The 25756-nt window shown below is 34.0% G+C and overlaps 2 protein-coding genes across 5 annotated transcripts in view; one reads left to right on the forward strand and one right to left on the reverse strand.

Annotated features, from left to right (window-relative positions):
• Nucleotides 1–25756, forward strand: part of LOC126924924 (tyrosine-protein kinase transmembrane receptor Ror) — a 347050-nt gene that overhangs the window by 119930 nt on the left and 201364 nt on the right. The window lies entirely within an intron of this gene.
• The window catches only part of LOC126924929 (uncharacterized), a 59351-nt gene that overhangs the window by 32508 nt on the left and 1087 nt on the right, over nt 1–25756 (reverse strand). For both annotated transcript variants that reach the window (XM_050739946.1, XM_050739945.1), the window contains exons 2-3: nt 14623–14777; nt 5484–7806 (exon numbers count right to left, since the gene is read on the reverse strand). In XM_050739946.1, coding sequence (XP_050595903.1) covers nt 5484–5658 — 175 coding nt within the window. In that variant the 5' untranslated portion in view covers nt 5659–7806; nt 14623–14777. The remainder of the gene's footprint in view (nt 1–5483; nt 7807–14622; nt 14778–25756) is intronic.

Genomic DNA, 25756 nt, shown 5'->3' on the forward strand with positions numbered 1-25756 from the left:
TTGGATAAAATTAAATTGAAATTTTCCAGGAAAGAGATTTCCGATAATCTTCGATCATTTGCTTAGATATATCTTTCCGCTAATTCCTATATTTTAGTGATGATAAGTTCTTCGAAAAAGTGTTCTTAAATTGCGTGTCAAGCATCATCGATCTTTGTATAAGAAGATCTTAAAAAACTATTTTCCTATATCTCGATTCTCACGATAACTACAAGTTAAATTAATCGCTGCAAAAATAGCTCATCGTTAAGAAAACCAGACTTTCCTTTTTTTTAGTGTTTTTTTTTAAACATGCTCTTGCCATGCCTCAAAAATAATCGTGAAAGTACAATCTGCTGTTATTTTAAACAAAACACAAAACAGACACTCGTCTTTTAAACACAGAATCTCGAGAGTAGCTGAAGAGGTCAGAGGAAAACTGATACAAGTGAGAAAATATTTCAATTACAAGGACAATAAATAAAGTTTGTGTTTTATAGAAACATTTCATTTTTTATATATCATTTTTTTTTTATATCAAACATTAAAACGTTAGATGTCATCATTATCACAAAAAAACATATGCCCACTATTTTTCTTTTAAAAGATGCGTTCACACCGCGTTTCTACTGGGTTCTTCGATTACGCTTCTTTGCATTTTTTAAGATAATTAGCCTAAGTAGTCTCCGTACATAGAACAATTACTCTCAAACATTCGTTTTAAACGAACGTTTCATTTCGTTTGATTTTGGAAATCTGTATCCTTTTCTACATAGAAATATGTCATACAAATGATACTACATACAAATCATGCCATATGAGAAACAACTACACTTGTATTATTTTTCCACCAAGTTCTTCAACGATACCTGTTAGTAAAAATTATAACTTTTGATGATTGCCTAGAATATACTTTAAAATAGCGTAATTCGCTCTTTTTAATTACCTTCCAAACGTTCGAAACGCGTGTTGTGATTTAAACAAAAATACAACAGTTACTCTACATGTTCATCAAGTTCTCCTATTTTACCTAATACTAAAAATAATAGCTTTTATCGATTTTTAAAGGTATTGTTTAAAATAGCCTGTCCAAGTCTTCCTAGCGTTGCTTTAACTTTAAACATTCCTATTCAATTTCAACCCCGACGTCTTAGCAGTTCACCCATCTCGTGGCAACCACCAACTGACAGAGAAATAAATTTTTCGGTGTCTCAGATTTCATCCAACGTGATACAGCTACCGTGACGCAACACAGGCCTTTTCCCCCTAGGCAAAAAACACACGCATGAAAGAAAATACGCGGCCTCTAGGATGACGAATCGTTGATTAGGACGCGGCACGTTTCCTTCACGCTGCAATGTAATCTGTCAAGCGTTTTAAAAACGCCTGAAAATAATCCAGCGTGACGCAAGGGGCTGTATAGCTCTCGCTTGTCGAGTTTACAAGCCCCCCATGAAATTCTGAGATCCGTACAGGTAGAAATAGTATGAGCACCATGACCAAGAGGCGTGGAAATTATGGGGAATAGTGATCAATAGAGATTCGGTTCGAATCAAATAATTTTTTCAAATGTTTCAAGTCTGATTGAATTTATTTGGTGAGAGGATCTTGATGAAATTGTATTAGGTTGTCCGAGAAGTGTCTTTCTTTTACAGACCCGTCTTTTACAACGATGCATTTTTATACAAACATGAAATCTTATCTGTCGAACGTTGTGATCTTTATTTTGATAGAACAAAATGGATCATACGTAATTTGATAAAATAATATAAAACGGAAAATGTTGTGCATCCATTAATTCCTTATAAAACGAAAGAAACTTTTCGGACGACCTAATACGTAGATAACTTTGTCAGAGGTTTGCTATAGAGATTACAGAGAATTACTATATTAGGAAGTATTTTTAGATGAACTTTTATTTTCTGAGAGATTGATTCAATCGCTGTGCTATAGTAACGCAGAAAATAATTTGCAAATATATATAAAGCGATATTTTTTTTAAACCAATTTTTGTTTTCGAAGAAAGTTTGTTATTGCATCGATATTAATTACATTTTTAATGAGCATGTCTAGATCACTGTGTTATAGTAGCAATAAAATTAATTGGAAATATTTTACAAAATATTTTTATATTAACTTTATTGTTAAGAAATAAAATCTTGTTTTGGAAGAAATTGATTTGGAAAATTTGTTCCTCCTATTTCGATTCCGTAGGATCTATGAGCAAGCATTATCTGTTCCATTTATATTTGTCGGTATTTATAAAATTGTACTTTGCATATTATCACTCTTAACGGAATCATAATCAATAATTATGATATATTTATATGAAATTTCTCTATATTCATAATTTGTATAAAGAATTAGAACTACCCTCATTCGTGTTTCTTAACAGGTAACGTGATTTATAATTTGACAGAAATAAGAATGTTGAAGTAAACTGAGATACATCGGAAAATGAGATTTCAATATTTGTAATGAGAAATTTTTGCGCGAAATATTCACTTCCTATTGATTGTACGTAGTAGGAGTTTATCAGAATTGGAAAGCTATCAATTTACTAGGAAAAGCAGAAGACTAGGTTAAACGATCGAGTTAAGATATGAAAAGGTGAAACAAATTTCAATAACAGTTTCTCAGGAAACGTAAAGGATAATAAAGTTCGAGGCCTGAATCCACTTCGCCAATTTACAATTCTGATTCATTATTACAAACTCAGCTTTCAACAACGTTGAAACCTTACCAAAATGTTTTTATTCTATTGTATAGGTAACCAATGATGGTTCATTAACGTTTAAGACGCACCATATTATTTCTATTTTTAATATATATATAACTGTTAGAATATATAAAACATTAGAATAGAATTAGAGTAATATTATATGGAAGAATAACAAATATTTTAAATAAAAGAAGATAAACTTGTGTGTACGTAACATTTCAAAATTCTTCCAAAACTTATCATGTTCAAGAGTTTCTTTAGACACTTAGACGTGAGTATGAAAAGAAAGTTCTACAAATAAAAAAGCTTTAGAAAATATTTCCAAATTCATGCTTACTTTCTTATCGAGTTTTCTAATAATGTAATGAAGATTGTTCGACATGGACATTTCATGGTGTTTAATAACTGTGTTTAATTTTGAAGATACATTTTCTCCCGCTCATATGAACGACGCTCTTCAAGAATCGGTATAGAAACGACATCTGGATTTCTAGAGCTTCGGTAGAACAAGCGTTTGCCGTGGGCGGGCATTGCTGCCAAAACAAAGCTTTTCTTGGCTCGATGGATAAACAAATTTTGAGAAAATAGCCGGCTTTTCGCAATTCTTCGCCGGCATGAAAATATTCGACACGTTCTAAACGTTTCATCGTTATGTTGTATTTGTTCAGAAATTAGTTATCTTCCATCCCCCGCTACTTTCTTCCTACAGTACACCTTTACTCCTTCGATTTATAACATTTGCAATTAAACATTTAGAGAACATCGTTACTTTGTATTTGACTTTGTATTTCATTTTCTAATATTATACCATCTAATGACAAAATCCGCAATCACTTAGTTGCCAACCCAATAGTATTATGATTTTGGTATTCTTTGTTATGCAATTTTTCAAAGGTCTTTTGTTATATTTTCATTAGGCGAAGCCTGCACTTAGTTTGTTTATATTTTCCTTTGGACGTAATACTAGGGTCATAGTAACTTTATCAGTTTCACCTTTTTCCTAAATAAAACATGTTTTTATACAACAAACAACTTTATCTCTTTAATATTCAAAGGAATTTTTAAAATAATGATTATAGATATTCGTTTTTATTGTAGTTTTAAATAGTCAGAATTTACGAGCTATTTAGAATTTAGGGCATAATAAATTTAAAAAGACCATCATGTTTTCATTACTATCACACTGACAAATTTTCCAAAAAGTTTTATAGCGCCCTAGAACACGTAACACGTAGCATCTAAATCTTCCTTATGACTCGAATATTTTTCTCATGCCACAAACACCATTATCTCTGCTTATATAATCAGCCTGGTTACCAATATATTTTGACCTAAAATGTTTAGATAATACATAATGCACGTTTGTTCTCCGGAAAACTGGTAGATAAACCAAATCTATATCATAAATTTCTATCCGCATCGCTGCCAAAGGTATTATTCTTCTATATTTGACTGCTTCAGAAAATTCCACGAGAAATAAAAACAATTAGTACACTCACCATCATCGGAATCATTCAGTCATTGGTTTAAAATAGTAGCGAGATCCATTAAATCACTATTTTACATTTATTCACTTGTCGTCGTTCTTCTTCACGATGATGAAATTCAACAAAATTTCTTTCGCGATTCGAAGATGAAGAAAAATTCGATTTTCCATCTTCGAATTTTTAGCACAATACTCTTTCTAGTATTTTATTTTTATTTTGCCTTATACAAATATCAATTTATACTGTACGTTAGAGGTAGTATAGGTTGGAGATTTTGCAAGATTTATCACGAATAATTATGAAAATATGTTGGAAAATTCGAGAGGTCGAGTGACTGGAACTGCGACAGCTGCCGGCCGGACACGAAGTTGGCGCGTTTGGCTAAGTTTCGAAAATAGTTCGCACCGGATTCGACGATGGTGTGTCTATTTGTAGCATAAAACAACCAGTCAGACCCGCCACGTTTAATTTACGAAACTCCCTAGCAATCTAGTAAAAACTATCTCCTCTTTCAGAAATATCATTTTTATTCCTCTTGTTCTTTGTTTTATCTTTTTCGTAATGAAACATTATTTTTGATTTTTCATATCTTAACTACATAACTTTAGGTATATAACCTTTTCCAAAACATTGTAAAATATGATATAGTATTATCTCTGTTTCATAGTCGTTTCTTTTATTTTGAGAATATAGCAAAACTTTCGGTAAGACATGAAGTAAAGCAGCTTAAAACAGTTTTTCTATGCTTTTGTCTGAACACCCTTCACTTTATCTAATATCCAATTATTGCCGAATGCTTTTTATTCTTCTCTTCTTTTATTCTTCTCTATGCTTTAATATTTTTATTAGTGTTTTTTTTTTTGTCTGATATCCCATCTTTTATCTAATATTCCCCGTAAATAATAATTGAAAAATTTTCTGAAAAGAAGGATCTCTATGATCCATGACGAACACGTATGTACTGAGCACTTGTTTTAGTCAAATAGTTCAATTACCATTGTATTTCTTTCATAAATAGACAAAGAGAAAAGTTGATTAAAAGTCATTAAAATGATAAATTCAAACTAGGTAATACTAAAGCTGATTACGTAATTACGTATTATTCGCTAATATTAAACAACTAGAACTGAGACATCCGATGCAGTTTTGTCTCATTGGATCTTTTTCCGGGAACTTTTTCAATTCCGCTATATGCATTATAAACGTGTGGTACAGAATTGCTGAGCAGGAACAGCCCAGAACAGTAATTCCGACTATGCTAACATAGTAATCCGGTAATATCATAAACTCTTTACCTTGCTCTACTTCAGCGTTAATATGAATAGTCCTCAGCCTCAGCTCTTCGTTCTCATAAATCATCCCTCGCGAGGATTTCCGGTCGAGCTTCCTGTTTGGTTTTACGCTGCAGTCTCTCCGCCTGGCTCTCAGCATCCCAGCGCCACCAACTCTGACACCAGTACCCGCCATCATTTCATTAATTCGATAATGTCACAGTCACAATAAATTAAAAAAGAAGCGAAATATAAGAGAAGAAGAAATTCACTTCGTCTAAATGTTCCTTAGTCTACCGATTAAAAACTCGTAAGATGTCCTTTTTTTCTTTAAACTTAAACTTCTTTAGGATTAAACTCACTGTCCTCGATGCAGTTATTTTCGAGTGAATGCTAATAAGCAAAAATGTATGTTTTATGGGGAACAAGGAGGGACGTTCCGTTGGTTGATTTTTACTTGTGTCTTCTTGTAGCTTTACGATCAGCTGTGAGCCATTTCATGCAGTTTGTACTTTCACTTGATGCCCGTGGACGCGTTAAAACATATTGCGCCATTAAGAAGCGAGTTTAAAGTCTTGAGAGAGAGAGAAGCGGCGTGTTCAAGTGGCGTTTAATCTTACGTGAAGCTTTTAAATTGGATTTGTGGCGCTGAACTTCCCTCAGATTTTCTTCTTTATGGGCTTCTCTCGAAATTTTTCTTCCTTCCAACTATCTCCAATCGTTCTTTCCCTAATCTTTTTGGGATATTAACTTTCACGTCTTTTAATTTCCCTCTCTATTAATTTTCTTCCTACCTTAGATGCCTTGCATCTCATTTCACTGTTACCAATATAATTAATATCGATTTTGTATTGTATTTTAGATGTCTGTAATTACTTTGTATCTTGGAAATTGTCTTAAATTTTATTCCTGCTTTTTCTACATTCTTAAATAATTGCATGTCAGTAATTCCAGGACTTATTAATTTCGCTCTGTTCGAATTCCATCGAGTTAAATAATCAAGTTAAATAATTATTGTTTAATTTCTCACTTAAACTTCTCTCAAGCCAGTTCCTTTCACTTTCCCTTTTCTAAATCTCTCAAGATTTCATATTTTCTCAGATTTTTCAGAAATATTGGTCTCAGAATCTTCGCTTCGATCATATCAGGCTTTTTCTTCTCTTTTCTAGAACCAACCTCACGCTCTTAAATTCGGCCCAAATTCTATCCCGCTTCTGAAATTTCTCACGCGTATTATACTCTCTCTCTCTCTCTCTCTCTCTCTCTCTCTCTCTCTCTCTCTCCTGCCACTCCTCTATCATTCGATTTTCAACTTCACATACACCTTTCACTTCCTCTGGCCTGCAAACCATGAACCGGAATAAGAAAATTCCATCCAACCTACGCCCTCGTTCTCAAGAATCAACGTCCATAAAAATGGGCGTAGAAATTCCAGAAAAATTGCAAGTTGGATCGAAGCGTCGTGCGACCAGCTCGATCGTAAGACAAGGCCCTTTTCATCGGAAACGGCATGCTTTCCATCGAGTTGCCGCGCGTCCGCGCCAAACCCGAAAGAATTTGCATCATCCGTTCGTTTATCACGCGTTGTTCCTCCGGCGCAATTTGCCTGCCCATTATTCAAGCGTTTATCAGCGTTTTCGAGCGCCCCAGCCCCCCTCTCCTCTTGCACGCCGCTTTTGTCCTTGTGTATTTCTTTCAATTTATTCGCGCGTCCTCCGGCATTTTATCCTAGATGTTCCGCCGCTTCCGGTTTCCTCTCGCTTCGATTCGCCGGGATTTATTCGCGTCGCTGATCCGAATTTATCGCGTACGAATTTTTTCTACCCCCACAAGTTGCTGTCAAGGGTCGAAGCTGGTTTTCCATGGGACTTGGGACCAACCGTTTCCAGTGAACTTTGAAAACATTTGCTGCTTCCTTCGTCTCTTTCTGTTACCTTTTCAGAGAGGATTTTAAAGAAAATTCCTGTTGGACATTAGATCGCATTGTTCGATTTGGTATTTGAGATCGCTAGGTTGGTTTTCTCACATAGTTAGTCGTTGAAACGTTGAAGATTTTCAATATCAAATTTCTTTTCCATGATATCGATACTTGTTGAGAATATTCGAGTATTTGAACCTAATTATAAGGTTCATTCCGTCTTCCTTTCGTTTTTGTTGCTAGAAAATGATTCAACGGGTAGTTGCAACGCTGTTGTGATTCCAATGGTTTTAAAAAATATCTTCTGTATTCAAGATTCTTCAAATTGATCTTCGGAAAGTCTACAGATATATCCGAGTTAAATTAAATCCTTCGAGTTATCTTCTAAATCCAGTTTGGATAGATTCCTTTGACGACTGAATCATTTCTCTGAAAAATAAAATACTAATGTTACTTATTAAAATTATTAATGTTGTATAGATTTTTAAAAATTCAATTCAGACTAACTTACCTACACATTTCGTACGTAATAAATTTAAAACACGTTTGAAAGAAATTTTGAAATTTCAATGTTTCCTATTTGATACTTTAATCTCTTCGAAGTTAAAAAATTTGTTTCTTAAATACGATAAATTAGTAATCGGATTTGAAATATATAATTCAAGGTTTCTAACGATGATTAATTGTAAGTAAATAATTGTACAGGATTATTGTGGTAACACGCGTGAGAACTCGTTTCGATTTAAACAGTTTATTTCACGGCGCGTTGAGCACGAGAAACAACCGAAACGCAACTAAATAACTTGCAATCGGCTAATCAGCTTCAACACTGGAATCGAATAAAGTGCTCGGATAATCAAAATTGTAATTCTTGCCTAAATAAACCGTTGAATGCAATTAGTTGGAACATGTGGCAAAATCAGTGAAATATTGAAATTAAATTCGAAAATTATTTGTTTATAATACGCATATCCTGTATACGTTTGGTATTATCTGAATTCCACAGTCAATTTCATATGATATTTTCAAAAAACGACGAAATACATAATTCAGAATTAAAAGAACAAATTGAGAAAATATTCTAATTTAGAAATTGAACCTTAAAGACTTTCCATAGAATATTTTACCGTAGAATACACTTCCTTATATATTTCGACTATTTATTTATTTCGAAGTTCGTTTAGTAGCAACCAATAGTTGCTACTTCTTTTAATACGATTAGAGCTTGAGAATTAGGTCATGTTAATAATAAATTCAAAAGACAAAATAGGAAGAGAAACTCATTACTTTATGTGAAATTTACGAACAAACAAAAACCTTCTTAATGTACATCAAACAATGAACGAACAAATGCAGAGATAATTATCAAATAGCAGAAATATTATTTGGAACGAAATAATTAAAAAATCTCCTGTAATTAAATGTAATATCTGATCAGAATACATTTTTATATTCGCGAGTGAACAAAGTCCTGCTTGATAAAGATCAAATAACGAGTATTAAACGCAGCTACAGCCATCATTCCATATATATAAAATCATTTCAAACGAGGCAATTGAAAATAAAAAGAAGTAGATTCCACTATAAGTAGTGGAATCGTATCTATTTATTCCCTATACCTGTTCGCTTATTTTTGTCTTCGACTGTATCGCATATATCCAATTGTTCACGTTCGTATCTGTCTCGTATATCGCGCCATATATGTATCATTTTCAAAGCATTAACCCTTTCGCTACGGGTGGTTTTTCTGCCGCGTCAAAACAGTGCACAGTGCGCGAAGAAAATCGTCAGCGACCGCGTTTACGCCTCACTGCTAACCGAGCTGTTCTGACGGTGTTTTTCGAAGAAAAAATGTTTCCTCAAAACAGAGTATTTATAATTTCTTAACACACTCATTTTTAATTACAATTTGGAAACAAAAAGATTACAGAATATAATAATATGATATAATATAATTGCATGATGCTAATAGCTTTTAATAATGGTATTTTTCGAAACATGGTGTTACACATAGGCTAACATGGCAAATCTGGCACTGGTATCGCGATTCGCTCCACAGTTCCCATCATTCGATTATACTCGACAACACATTTCGATTTTTCAATCATTTTTTGCGTGTGATAATGACGTTTCATGTGAACAAATTTTTCATTGTAGAAAGAGGATAACATATACACTGCCCTCTTGTCACCGCCATCTTATTGTTAACAAAAGGCTTGAGGATGTATTAGGTTGTCCGAAAAGTTTCTGTCGTTTCATGAGGAAATAATAAACGCATAACGTTTTTTATTTTATTAGGTCATCCCATAAGTTCGTTCCGTTTTTCGAGCGGTTATATATGTTAAGATTGTTTACATACCTTTCAGTTTCATGGAAAAATGTAATCCCCCTCTCGTTGTACAACTTCTTCCCATTTTTCAAGTGCATTATCCTTATCGCCGTATGTTTATAAATCGACACATGAAATGTATACACAAAAGTCGGCACGAACTTATGGGATGTCCTAATATATTATTTTGTCGAATTACGACCAATTTTGTTCTGTTGATAACACCGCGACATTTCACAGACTTGGTTTCACATTTATATGAAGCTGCAGTCTTGTAAAAACACGTTTGCGAAAGAAAGACACTTTTCGGACAACCTGATACAATACTCGTCATATGTACAATTCGCGGCATCTTACGCACAGCGATTATAGCTGGACATCTTAGCGAAAGGGTTAAAGAAACTTGATTGAAAAAGCTCGCTGCAAACAACATTTCGGCGAAACGAAAATCAAGCAAGTAGAAAAGCAAAAGCCGAAAAAAGAAGATCGTGTCCGGCACAAAGAGCTAACCAACTGCCGAGACGTGGAAAACACCGCTAAAGACAAATCGAATAAGCGTGTGTTCAAAGGGCTCTCGTATGCTATGAAATTGAAGCCCTTCCAGGGAAAAAAGCAGCGAAATAGCACGAAAATGAATTATTCACGGAAGAGAAAATGGGAGGGAAGCAGCTTGAAAAATTTGCTAGGTCGAAAATCCAGGTCGACCGCAGCTTCGTCTTGGTTTCAAGCGTTCTCTGGCGAGCTGTCCCGAGGGATGGTCGATTAAAGCATTCGCCGGCGGGCCGATTCGGCCTTAAAGGCGCGGCACTCGCGCTTCCCGCTGCAGATATACATGGAATAGGAAAACATTCTCGGCGGAAAGCCGAGGTAGAACATAAATCTATGCTTTGAAGACCGTTTTTGGCTATAGCTCTTTCCCCCTCCTACGGCGGCGGCCGTGCTCTCTGTGTACAGTACACGGAGTCTGACGACGTGACATCAAAGAGCAAGAGGCCTGGGAGAGGCTGCCGCGAAAGGCAGACAGCATGAAAGCACAGGTGCATATCGTCGTGTCACTCGTTTGTGGGCTGTTGCGTTACTTTTCCGTGGAGGAGGATTCAGAGCAAAATGGGAAGGGGGGGAGATTTAGGAAAGAAGCAGTGAGAGGGGTGTAGGGCGTAGGGGAAGTTTCAAAGCTGGAGGAACGGATAGGATAGAGAAGAGAGATAGGGACAGATTGGAATACAAAAAAGGGATAGAAACCAGAAGAAGAAAATAGATTAGAATAGATTAGAAGAAAATAGATTTGAGAATGAGGAGAATAGAGAAGTTGATTGGAAGGAAAAAACGTTGCTGGTGTTAAAGGAGGAAATGAAAAGATACGGTTAGTACTGAGAAAAGGGATGAATGAATAGAGAAGTGGGAAAAGGAAGGGATAGAAAAGCGATTGATGATACTAGCAATTGTGGATTATTATGAATGAAAGCTACTGGAGGATTAAATTAAGGAAGTAAGAAAATAGGAGCTTTGGAAGGAAGAGATATTATTATCTAGTGCTAGACGGGTGGAATGATTTAAACACGTAGCAGGGATTTGCTATGATTAAACGATTGAGAAATAGACGAGTAATCGATAATACGAGGGCTAGAGATGAATGAAAAGTAGTGGAAGATTGGAAAATGAGGAAACTGAGTATGTAGTTTAAAAAAGAAAGACGTTCTTAGTGCGTGGAAGATATAGCAATAGAAATAAGAATAACGAATAAACGAAAAGATTTGAAGCTAGAGGAATAATTATTTCAAAGGAAGTGAGAGATTAAGAAATAACAGAGAAGAAAGAGGTAGGGCAATGCGAATGAAAGAAGTGGTCGAAATGAAAGAAAATACATAAAAGTTGAGCAGAGGATAAAAAGAATGAAGAGGAAAGTGTTTAAAGGCAAAAGAATAATTAATTGATTATTTATCGATACTAAAGAAATGAAAATTTAGAGAATATGGAAAAAATAACAAATGATAAACGTAGAAGGGAATGACTAGGAAATAGGAAACCGATGAACACGAAAGAAAGAAATGATCGCAGTATAAGAAATAAATTATAACAGTAAGATAAAATAAAACAAAATGAAATTTTGTTATAATATAATTTTGTTAAAAGAAATGGCAGAATAGTAGAAATGACAATGAAAGGAGAATTATAAGAACAATGAGATTTTTAAATGGAATAGAAAGGAGACGTGAAAGACAAGAATTGGTTAAAACAGAAAGGCTAATTTTCAGGACAATAGAAAATTAAGAATAAGGTATAAAACGAAGAAGTCACGTGGAAGAAAGAATCGCAAAAGCGCACAAAGGTATTGAGATATTGAAAGAAAAGTAGAAACGAAACATGTATCTCCTGAAACTTAATTAGAAAGGAATAACTGAAAGAAATGCCAGGAAATGAAGAAATGATCCTAAAGAGAGATTGTAGTTGGAGAAACTTTGAAACGATGAAAGGAAGAAAAAAGGAAGGTAATTGAAACAAAGCAACGTAAAGGAAACGACACTGAATGAAGAAGCGCGAGAGGTTTAACAAACAAAGAGAAAAAAAGAGAATCGAGGAAAATGGACGTTGAGAGGAAGCCTAGAGAAAGGGAGGTTAAAAGAAAGTGAAATGAAGTCACAGAAACCTAAAGGAAAGCAAGCCTAAAAAAGAGATTTTAAAGAGGAGAGATCTGAAAGATGAAGAACATGAGAAATGAAAAATTCAAGAAATAAGGCACAGAGCGTAGCTTTAAGTGAAAAATATCCGTCAAGAATAATGTGATACTATGAAAATGAAAATAAATTTAGAACAGAAAGTTTAAAAAGTTTGTAAAAGAAAGACTTAAGAAGATTAGGAATACTCGAAAATAATAGTCTAAGAAGAAGGAGAAATGGCAAGAAAATTAAAAAAAAAACATTGCAAATATTTAAGACAACGATTTGCAGAAACTTCAGAAACCACAGACTCAAAAATAGAATTACAACAAATGAAAAATACCAAGAGCAAGGAAATACAATTACTATGAGTATAAAACGGAAAAAATAGGAAGCAAAAAGGAGAGCTTTAGTAAAAACAGGTTTTAAAGGTTAAAAAGAGAAGAAGTCAACAAAAGACATAGGAAGGTAGATTAAAGGAGATCTTATAGAAAGGTGGATCAAAAGATACGAGAACTCGAGACAGAGAGAAGTATGGAGAAGGATCTAAATAGGCAAGAATTAAAAGAGAGGGATTTAGAAGAAGTGTTCTTCATCTATGGAAGGGAGCGAGAACCTAAAGAGACGGGGGTCAGGAACTAAAGAGATTAAGGCATGGAATCCTAGAAAAGGGGAGCTCAAAGAGACGTACACGCGGATTAAGAGAGAAGGGGATCAAATGAAGAAGGATTAAGAGTCAAAGATTTTGAAAAAAAGAGGCACTGTTACGGAAGGGACGCAAATAGATACACGCGTGTAAGAATAAAGGAATGAGCAAAAATGAGCCAGGAGTTAGAACCAGAATACGAATATTGTTCAAACAAACAGGTGTTATCAAAATCATTTTACAAAATAGAACGATAAATGTTAATTACAGAAGCTACTTTAATAGCCATTTTATTATTTATGAAAACACTGAGATTAATTTATTTATCAGAAAGATACAGAAATTTAGAAGATTGTATGAAAAATAATATTTCAAGCTCAAGAAGAAAACTTTCCAAAATGAATAAAAATAATAAACACTGCGATGGTGAAAATCACGAGAGAAAAAATGAAATGAAAATGTAATGAAAAACTAAATCACACGATTAACCTGAAATATATATGAAAGAATAATAGTGTCTAGAAGAATAGGAAATAGTTAGATGGAAAGAAGGATAAGGGCAGATAGGAAGTAAATTATTAAAGAACAAAGTTTATCTAATAAATTCTTTGACAACGTACAGGCGCAATTAATTTATAAACAATCCACTGGGAAGTACTTCCTCTGTAATTGTTTTGAATTTCCTCGGATGCCGTAATTAGAAAAGAAAAAACAGGAATTTTCAAACGCCTTGCAGTCTGATGATTATTGTTGCATCAGCGGAAGCGAGGTTAATTTGTTCAAAGAACCATGCTTTGCCTGGCTATGTTTAAGTAGATATGTTTGTTTGCTCTGTGTCTGATCCGGTACGGTGTTACTCTACTGTCGCTGATTATTAAAATTTGTTTTCCTATTTTCACGAATCTTCCTGTGTTGATAATTTCAATTAGTATTTATTTTTATCAACATAACTCTCAATATTTCGGTCTCCTGTTATTTCTATTTTTAATTTCGTTTCGTGCCGATCTTTTATTGCCTCGCTTAAAAAAGCAACTCCCTCTCTGAGAAATTTTATCCAAATGTAAATTTAGAAATCAAATTCTTCAAAATGATTACTTTAATATTGACCTTGCTGCGTTTTTTCCATCATTTTCGATCTGATCGTATTTTCCTAATAGTTAAAAAATATTTCAAGTAAATACGACAAAAGCTTTTTATTAAGTACGCGTGACTTGTTATTTCAAATTGTAATTTCAAATTAAAACTCTTTTTTGAAAGTCAAACTCTCGATTAAAAGTCTTTTTGTTTGTTGAGACAAAAGCAGCATTGGAATATAAAAATTCAATTCGCAGGATTAAATACGAAAGAGATACACAGATATAGATTGTTATTCATTTTTCTTCCTTCTTTATCCTGTTCTTCTTGCATTAACAAATTACCAGTGTTCTTTCCTTTTCTTTTTCATTCTGATTTAATATAATAATCACATAATAGTGAAATTATGAAAATTTGTCTAACAGTTATTCAAAAATAGAATTATTGTTAGAAAAGATCGAATTATTATAAATTGTAAGATAATTTAGCTTCCTGTAATTTTTAATTTTAATAAAACAGTAATTTATCTTTATACTTACTTTCTATTTTTCATACACTACATTGGTACCATTGACCTTTACGATTTTGTTTCTACATTTGCAAGAGTCTCTGCGTCGCACATGGAACTTTATGTTAGAATCTTCACCAAAGTTTATCCAATTGTTCGAGGCTTCAGTGTTCGTTATATTAGGTGCTGTGAACAAAAACTAACATGAAAATAATATTCCAGTGTTAGAAGGTAACCAATTATCCATATCTTCTGTTTGAATTTTACCCAACATCTAACAGAAACTAATTCGCGTTTATAAATCTATAAAACTTATTTAATTCTTTTATAAAATAAAACTTTTTCCATGTCATAATTTATTATTATTACGCAGATATACGATAAAAGTAGATAACAAGAATTACATAACAGTGAAATATTTTTCACAAGACGTTAAATTTGTGTTACTTGTAAAATCGATATAAGAACCAATGCCAGAATCATCTTGAAACAAGTAGTTATAAAAACAGAAAAATAATCAGCAGGTGAAATATGAATCGATATAAGAATCATTATGTCAAATAAATTTCCATTCGTTCCAACAGTTATTCACAATAATGAGTCTATTTTAGAAAAAGCAACATCGATGATGAGAAGAATCGTATCCTTCTGTTTACAAATGTACACCAAATTTTAATACAAGATGATCAGATCTGTATCAATATTTTTCTTCGTCGCTACATTGCAGTCAGTTAATACCGAATCGTAAAATGAATATCGTATCAAACGAAGCAGCGCGTCCATTACGGGGAAAAGAGACGGCAAAATTTTCAAATGACAATCAACGGAAGTTTGAAACTACCTTCTTCATTTTTCCTTCTATATTTTTTCCCTATTCCACTTGGGAAAGTTTGCGGGGGTGGAAACGAAGTTCCACGGTTTCACGGCTTTTCCGACGAAATATTCGTGGCCGTAATCACGTTCATTTGAACGCGGATGCATTTTAATAGCGGGAGCGAATCGCAGGCAACTCGATTCGGAAAGTTGTCACGCTGTCGGGCAAAAACTTAGACCTCGTTAAGGCGCCGAGGTGCGTTTGCGTGACACTCATCAAAGCAACGGGCGAGGTTCCTTCAAGAAGACGGAGAAGGATTAACGAAGAGGAGTGTCCTTTCTTGCGTTGTTCGTAAACTTCGTAAATATTTTTCATAAACGCGTTGATGAATTTAGTCGGGAGTTGTACATATAAATTTTTGACAAAACCCGAAATTTATAAAGAATTATTTTAATTTTTGAAGGATTTTGTTATTCAAGGTGTGTAGTTTAGTTTTATCTAAATAATTAATGTTTCTAAAATGACCTTATATGGCATTTAAAAATTTTAGTCCTCCAAGGTGATGAGCGTTTTTTAAATATTCTTTGCAAATTAGTAAAGGATATACTTTATCTTTTTTTTTCTTTTTTACTTCATTTGAAATAATATTTATTTAGTTTAGTTGTTTAAATTGAATAATTCTCTTTAATTAACTTTGTTGTGCATGAGATTTTTAATTCTTTGAAATCGTAGTGTCTTTTAAATTATTATAAATTATAACAACTTTTTCAAATTTAACGAATAATGTTCCTCTAATAGTAAAAATTCTTCTAATTAGTTTGAATTTTAAACAAGCTCAATTTCGAATAAACGATTAGCCATTTTGTAAAAATGCAAAATCTAATTGTGATCTTTGTAATTCCAATTGAAAGTTCAAATTTTCATCTATTTTAAAATTAGATAGTTTGTTAACCCGACTGGGTAATAAATCACGGCTAGGTTCGTAAATAAGAAGTCACAAGTGAAAAATCGCAGAACACTGCAGGAATACTGGCTACGTTAAACAAGACGCAGAACTACCAACACTCTACTTAATTTTGATTTTTACTACGATGTCGAATTTACAATGGAATTTTCCTAACGATTACATCGCATAACACTATTAATTCCATTTGTAATATATTCTTTTTCAATTCCAAAATAGCCGGATAATCGATGTACGTAACAAAAGTGTTTATTGTAAGAACAAAAATTGGATCACGATTATATTCGACACGAGTTCGATCCAGGAGCGTTTTACAGACGCAAAACATGCTATGGCCACCTGGTGGTGGCGCAATTTAATGATTTCCGGTAGCGATTTTCGATACGCATTTCGATGACCATGAGTTACGTTCGATAGAGTCGAGAACGTAAAGCAGATGAACTGCCAGAATGAAATTGCACGATCATCATTTTCTAGAAAATACTTCGCTTCCCAGTTTCCTTCAAGTTTCTTCATAACTTCTACCATCCTTGTTCGAAACGACTTAGAAATTTTACCTCAGTTCAATAAGGTCATTACGATTTTGACCACTTTTTCAATGTTCAGACTATTATTAGAATCCAATATGGTAATTCAGTTGCTCGATAAACTAAAAATTCCCAAAATTAGCATATGTAGCTCCTTGTTCATGAAAAGTGTAAAAGAAACATTCTAAATTTCCAAAGAATTCGAGAATCTCGAGGAATTCACTAAGCTGAATGAATCAAAATAATCCAAGGAATCGAAAGATCTGTAGAATCCAAGGAATATAAGAAATTGTAAGATCCAAAATATAGAATTTATTGAAAGATCGAAAAATCCAGAGAATTCACAGAATCCATTGAATACAAGAAATTCAAGAAATTCCAGGAAATAAAGATACTAAATGAAACAAAATAATCCAACGAATCCAAGGTGAATTTAAGGAATCCAATAAATTTGAAGACTCAAAGTATACAAAATGTTCAAAAGATCTAATATTTCAAGAATTTAAAAGTTCGAAGAGTTCAAATCTCTGGGAATCCTTTAGAATCAAATTGATTAATACAAATCTCATTTATAATATTATATTCCTTTAACGCAAACGATATTTCTACGGTAACCGAAACTTCGACGTACACTGTCGCTTTTTTCTATTAAATTTGTATTAAAAATATGTAAATGCATATTTCGAATATCGAATGCACCGATAAAAGCACTTTGTTCGATCAAATATGAATAGTTTATTTTAAAAAATTCGTCGAAGCGTTAACAGATTTTAAATTGATCATGACAATCTCTCAGTTAATTTGAAAGAATTTTCTTTACCTTATCTATTGCTTGATAACCAGATAATGATGAATTCCTCAAATGCAAATGTCGGTTTCTTTATTACGCTAACTATACTAACCTGTAAAATGAAGTTTTATTCAATCATAATATCGTCTGTTGGCTCTAATAAAGGATAAAATCATTCTGGGTCCTTTACTTGTAACTTCGTGACTAAATTACATTTTGCCAAAGACAGACAAGCGTCCACATATTTTCTAGTGGCAGTGTAATAACAAAATCGTTTATTGCAAGAGCAAAATGCGGATCACGATTATGTTGTACACGAGTTGCTCTGCAACTATCCAGTGACACCGCAATTCTTGCACGTTCTTCAAAATTCTCCGTTTAATCATTGCGTTATAATATCGTCAACGTTGCATCAGAATATCGAAAAATCATCATCTCCGCGTAGAGATACGAGCCAGTGAATCGTGAGTGTCGCGTTGGCTACACGCGGAAAGCGTGCACTCGCGACACGGTCGAGGTAACGACAAGCCATGGATTACTCGCGCGACACGTGTTGCCGACGTTTACCCGCGTCACGTTAACATGTGCATCGGCGTCGTTCCGCGTAAGTGCGCGCAGAAGTGCGCGTACACGTGGTTTCGGCCGGCCGATCCTGTTGCGGATGATTTACATGCGGTCGCGCAACGCCAGCTGGCTTTGCTCGCCGCACAGGATACTACTTTGCCTCCACGAGCGTTTTCGATCCTCATCGCGGTTCACTGCCCCCGACTTTGCGCACCGCCGATGCTGCAACCCGAACCCGTGGCCGGTCGCACGATTTTTAGGGGATATCGAAGGAGGGTAGCTGGAATTTTCAATGGCTGGAAGAATTGGTAATAGGGTGGTTTAGGGTGGTTTGAAGAGGTTCAAGATGGTTCGGTTGGGTTCGGTGACGAATCAAAGTAGATGGAATGTGTAAAGTGGTTTTTCGAGACAGTTATTTGACTTGATCGAGGGTGGCTCGGAAATTCGTTTAACTCTGCTACGATCTTTCGATCATGTTCGAGCCAATTGTACGTCACGTTAAAAACATCTTCAGGTTGAATAAAATACGAAAAGGTCTCGTCGATATGCATAGTGTCTCGTTTCAATTTTATTAGGTTGTCCGAAAAGTTCCTTTCGTTTTATGAGGAAATAATAGACGCACAACGTTTTTTCTTTTATATTATTTTGTCGAATTACGTACGATCCATTTTGTTCTGTTGAGATAAACACCGCGACATTTCACAGACTTGGTTTCACGTTTGTATGAAGGTACACTGTTGTAAAAAACACGTTTACGAAAGAAAGACACTTTCCGGACAACCTAATGCGTTAACTTTTTAAATATTGCGTACAATATCGTTATATATATAGCAGTGCTGAACAATTTCCGCAACGGAAACTCGAAAAGCTATACAGGAAGCGTAACTACGATCCGGAACTCCATTGAGAAAATCCGATGGCTCCGCTCTCGCGATAAAATAAATCACGGCGCCTGGCCTTGAGAGACGCGGCTTCACCCGCGACTTGAACCCGCGAGACGGCCAGACATGGCGAACTAACTTCGTCCTCGCGATTTCGAGCCGTGGCTAATTGAATTCGATCGAAAATACTCGTCTAATTGCAGCGTCGCTGGTGACTCGACGGTTTCTCTCCCCCGTTTGCCCCACGTGAAAAGTGGGGCTGAACTTTCCAGTTTATGGAACTGAATCTTAAGTGGCCGACCCTCCAATTTAAACTTAGGTTATCGTTCTGTCCTCGAAAGCAGGTTACCGTACACTCATACCCCTTGCCATGACTTGCCTCGTGAATCAAACTCTCTGTCCCTTTGCCGTGCTATCGAATTCAAGAAATAGCGATGGGATCAGGTTCGATACTTATAAATTCGAGTCCAGCAATTGTAGATCTTAAGAATCTGCTTACACGCATATATCTCGATACACCTTGTATTTGATTCTATTTTGCAGTACTTTCTTCAGTTCTCAAAGTATATACTCATAGAGAATTCGATTCTCTCAAGTCCAAGTCTACTTGAACTTGTAGATACTACTTCTTCTTTTTCAAAATAAAGAGAGTTCAAAATTTAGGCGACCGACATCGAACATATTTCTGACCTACTTGAGCCTATCTCCATGAAGAAACTACGTGAAATCGGACACTCCATCGTGAGAGGGTAAACTGGTCCGTGGAATTTTTTCAAAGCGCAAGAGGGGCGATTCTATGGTATTTTGGGGGATGCGCGTGATTCACGAGTCACTGAGGAAATTGATGGGCCCAGTGGACTGTTTGGGAATGAGAGTAGGAGGATTCTTGACCTATCGGTCAGAAGTTGCTCCGAGGAGGAAATTCAACTTGGTCGACTGGTAAGAATGTGAAAGGAAAGGAATTGGGAAGTTTGCACTTTGATGGACGTGGAAAAATAGACGGCGAATTAATTTTCTATTTCCACAACGCAGGGTTAATGGCGTGAAATTGAATTTTTATGATGAGAAGTTTTTAGATGAATATATTTGATACTTATTTGTAAGGCTTTTTATAGATTGATTTCAGCATGTGCTCGTATTTGTTTCGAGTTTCAGTTTTTTTTTAATTTCAGTTAAATCTATTTATAATTTTCTTCGTCACCGGAAATTTGAGAAAATGTTCGTCTAAATATGCCGACGATTTTTGTAAACTGTATTGTACGTAAGTAAGACACAGTATATATATTGATTTGTGGTTTATATATAGAATGCTTTTACTTTAAAATTTGTGGAAGTTTCAGCTTTCATTTTTAATGAACAGGAAAAAATTTCAAACGTTTTACTCAATACATGTAATATTAAAATATACAGGATATTGAGAAGCCTAGGATGAAATAAAAGCTTAGAACTTTAAAGGTTTTTAGCATTTGATTACTTAACAAAGGTTTGGAATTATTTTATACAAGGTTTTACGAAATATGTCGTAGATATTTAAAAGGTGGGTTCTAAACATGAAAAGAACGAAAGAAGTTCATGTACATACTTATACTTTGTGTTTCTCACTTTAATACGACATATCTGTCTATACCTTACGTCATTTGTTTCAATTCATGGACCTTGGTGTATAGGTACAATAACTCTATATGTATGGAATTTTTAATTTAGTCGCCTATAATACGTGTTATAGTTCAATTATAACAAAAAGTTTTCAAACGAAAGACTTCATGGGCATAGGAAATAAAATTTTGTATCTTTCAATAATTCTTGACCTATATTAGCAATAATTTATAGCAATCTTTTATAGCGATATAATATTTTCTGTTAAATCTCTCGCAGACTAATTTCTTTGTTTGTATTTTATATTTTGACACGAAACGTGTTTAATTTGCTCATAAATACGTAAAAATACAACACCTCATTCGAAAAACTTGATCTTAAGTTTCTTATTTCTGTTGGCAAGTATCATAAGTCTTTACAATTATAGACTCATCTCTCTAACACTTTGTGTAATATTAGCATATCACTGCAAAAATTTTATTCTATAAATTAAAATCTCATCTAATGGAAAAAATCATCTTCACTCTGGAATCTTATTTTCTGAGAGTGTAACCTTCTCGAATCTGATGGAACGTTTATCTTTACCGACATTTTGTTCCACTTTGTCAGTCAGAAGCTCTTCAACGGATATAAAAAAATTTAGCGTGTTTTAGCGTGTAAAGAAGAAAATGTAATAAAGCTCTCATCAAAAACTCGCGATCAACGTTCGCTCTCGTTTCTACTAAATGCATGACGATGAAAACTTGATCGATCCTCCACAAACGAGTCTCTTTTTTTTGACGAGTTGTAGGTTCGCGCTGAAATAGCGTCGCGGCGCCGTTCGAATGCCTGAAGATCGAGCGTCGACCACCCAGTCAGATCCCAAGTAATAAATTATATCTCGTTTTCTGATACACAAGAGAAGAATTACAGAAATTCATCATTCTGTGTTTTGAGATCTAACACGCTGTTTTCTTTGACAATTTGTTCACAAATTTCTGTTTATATCATTAATTATTTCATTCGAAATAATTTTTAAGTTCATGAATTTTACTTTCAATTTTCTACATCTCCAAATTTTGGAAATCTTCGTGTCAATGATCGCATATTTGTACCACGATATCCAAGGCACAAAATAGTCAAACATTTTGTTTGTTTTCAAGTTTTAGTAACGTGGATTATTTTCAAATTTACGTGTTAGAAATAAAAGCACAAAATTTAAAAATTTGATTAGTTCCGGTGTTTGAAAATTTGTGATTTAATTAGTAATTGGTATTTTTCACGTTGTTTTACAGTGATGATAGTATTTTAAGAGAAATAACGTAGTACGTTACATTTACTATTCTTTGTTTAATTAGTGGAAGAATGTATGTATCCTTGTAAAAATACGATTCACATTCCTAAAAATATTATGTGACTATTTATACTCATTAATCGTCCAACTTTCTTGAAACCTTCCTTAAAATTCTATTATTCAAAATTTGAGAAAATGCAAACCAGAAAGCACGTTGAAGGCATCTTTCCAAACATTTTACCCAAACTCGGAACCCAATTTCCTAAAGTAGACTCCTAAACATAAACGAAAAGCTAGCACCGCACCGCGCCGCACGAAAAAGGGGAAAACGAGAAGAGAACAACGGTTAAACTGTCTCAAAGTCCGTCCCATTCACTGCCACCCGGAATTTCCATCCCCTTCCTCCGTCCGACCTCTCCAATTAGCCTTGTCAAAAACACACGTCGAACTACCCCAACGAGATCCAACCCCCTTCGTCCCGTGTCATTCGCTCTCTTGGTTCACATGGCTGACAAGGAAAATGAAATTTCCCGGTAGCGGGTGGAACAAACGGAAAAACCGGAGGGCTACGGAATTGCACCAGAAAAATGAGGCCCCTGGTAACGCACACCCCCGCGTCGTTCTATATTTCAAGGGTCGTGTTTCGACTGGCCGGAAACTGCAAAGTCATTTCGAGGCCGTTGCAACGCAATAAAAGAGCAGTAGGGGTGGCAATAAAGGCCAGTGACGCGGTTAACTGAAAAAAAATCTATTTTTTCGCTTCGAGACGCGGTTATCATCCCCCTGATGGTAGTTCAGTCTCGGGACGGTTGACAAATACGCGTCCAGTTTGTTAGTGGGTTTCTTCCTTTTCGAGAATGATCTTCTATTGTTCTTAGGGTGTAGGAGATAAGGGAGGTTTATGGGTTGACGTTAAGGATGGTAGATGATTCCATCTTGGAATTGCAACTTTGGCTTTTCTTCTTCATTTTACGACGACCGGTTACTTTCGAATAGTTTATGTTTATAGAGAAGTTTAATACTCTCGTGTGCCTTATTTTTATTTGGCAGATTCTACAGTATTCTTGGACGAAATTTAGCGATAAGTAACTATGAAACTGTAGATATTCCTGCATTTATGGAAAATTGAACTTGATTCAAAGCTGCACGAACTATGCAGAAATAAATAAAATATCCACAGTACAGTTATTATTGTAATATTTAATGATAATGATTTAACGATGTATAATTGTATAGAGATCTGCATTCTAACAATTATACACTAATGGTTAATAATGTGGACAAGTGAAGTGATTGAATCTTGCTAAGTAGAATTTAAATGGAAATGATTGTAAGAGATTAGAAATCCAGGTATCAAGTTAACTTGTCTTTCCCTTCTAGGAAGTTTAAATTAAGCTTAATAGGAGCAGCTTAGTTTATTAAGATAATCTGTAATAGAAGAGTATATTTGACAAGAAAATATTTATAGGATACCTGCACCATCTAGATTCTAGATTCTAGAAAATGCTATATAGAATTATTCTAATAATTTTTTATAATGTTTCTTGATGTAATTGGGAAGAAACTCGATTAGCTTATTTGTCTCGGTTGTATGTACTTGTGATTATGAAGTAGTTCTGTCTCACGATGTGAAAATATGAGTAGAATAGATATTTCTAACACGTATAGGATGATAATAAGAGGATAACTTGTAGCTTCTTTGCAAACAATATATACACATTTCAATGATTTAAAAACAAACAGTTCCATTATTTTACTTATTTCTTATCTCGCAACTGAAGTAAGTGCACTGTTTTATTTTTCAAAACTTCGAATATTGTACTGAAAAATTATCAAAGAATCAATCGGTTCATAAAAATATTTTGCTGATACCTTAAATGATACGAAATAAAAATTGCAAACGTACCGTTAAAATTTACATAAATGGTTCCATTTTACTTATTCGTCATATAGTTTGTTGGAAAAGAAGAGAAGGTTAGTTTATTTAATAAATAACCGTAGTCTAAACGTGGTATCTTTTCAGTATCTCTGTCAAAAATTTCAAAACGAAGTAGTGAAGCCTTTAAAACAAATCAAAGATTTTTTTTGCATATCTTACAAGAAAGAAATAAAGTAATGTCAAAAACGAGAATGGTAAACGAAAAATACAAAACACGATGAGTTCTCGCACCGTGAAAATAAATTCCCAAACGAAGATACATTCTTCGTGAATGAAAGGGAAGATGTATGTGCATTCCTAAAACCACCATTCGTAATCCAAACAGGCGAGTATTAATAGGCGGGAAAGAAAACAGTGAAAATTTTCAGCGACCGATGTCTGACAATCGTCGAACAGCTGACACACGGACAGTCCAGAAATAAATTTTTCTTGTCGCGAATTTTTGTCGATTGCCGCGATAATTCCTCCTAACTTCTTCGAAATTATGTTGTTTTTTATTCCAAAAATGTAAAAAATCATCACCGATTCCTAAAGTAGAAATGCAGACGAAATAAATGTAGCAATAAGTAAAAAAGTGTAGAAAAATCTTTTTAAGTATAAATTATAGTATTGTCGTATTTTTTTTTAGATACATGTCAAGATCGAGTTCAATAAGGATAAACTAAACTTCATTATATGTTCTATATATCTGATTTCGTTGTATACAATTTTTATAAACTTTTATATGTTCTTTATTTATTATTATTAAAGTTCCTTTAAAATAGTGAATTTTCTATTTTATGTATGACTCAAATTTTTCAATTTCCGTATATATGCATGAAAACATCTGGTTTAGGAAGCGTCTGGTTCAATAAAGTATGACTCGTTAAAAATCAAGCATTTCATATGCGCAAGCTAATACTGTACAGTGACTGCATGGTTCTTGTAAAATATTCTTCGATGATGAGTTAATACAAATATTCCTTACCAATAATCAATACAATTAAAATATTATAAAGTAATATTTAAATAAACACATGTACATTTTTTAAGCAAAGTACATTTATTCTTAATAATATAGATTCACTAAAAAGTATTATTGAACGAAGAATTAAAGAGAACCTTTTAAAGAGAAAGATTGAAAGTCAGAATAATGAATACAAATGAACAAATATATTAATAAATCAGAAATTACAAATTAATGTAAATTGTAATATTGATACAATTTTTGTTTAAAAAAATAGAGAAAAAGTATACATTCTATTAATTACGACATATAGTATAATTTTGACTTTCGCATATTTTTCTCAATAATAATTAAGTTAATACTTTCGAGATCTTATTGATCTGGAAACATCTATGAAATATACTTATTTCCATAAATTAATGAATTTTTTCAAACATCTTTTAACTGAGATAATTAATTCTCCGTAACATCATGCAACTATGAAAGTTATATACCTATATGCCTATTCATTTTGATATCTGTATGTCACCGTATTATTATTCCTTTTTAATGCATCTCGATACCAATACCAAATTATTACATATCAGATTAAAATAAAAAATTGTTCTGAATTATAACTTTCTCCTCTCAGATCCAGACAAAGGATTGACAATAAGAAATTATAAAAATATAGAATATATAACTGTGAAATATATGCGATACCTAAACAGACATTCGCTTGCTTTGAACACATCTATTCACTATATAGCATAAACTCGTCCAAAAATAATCTAATCACCTAACAAAAAAAGAAATAAAATGAACGTTTCACAGAGGTGTTAAAAATCACACCATCGCACTCACTGTCGTCCCCTCTGTCCCGCTTGTCAAT

This window comes from Bombus affinis, chromosome 15, assembly GCF_024516045.1.
Source record: "Bombus affinis isolate iyBomAffi1 chromosome 15, iyBomAffi1.2, whole genome shotgun sequence".
NCBI lineage: Eukaryota > Metazoa > Arthropoda > Insecta > Hymenoptera > Apidae > Bombus > Bombus affinis.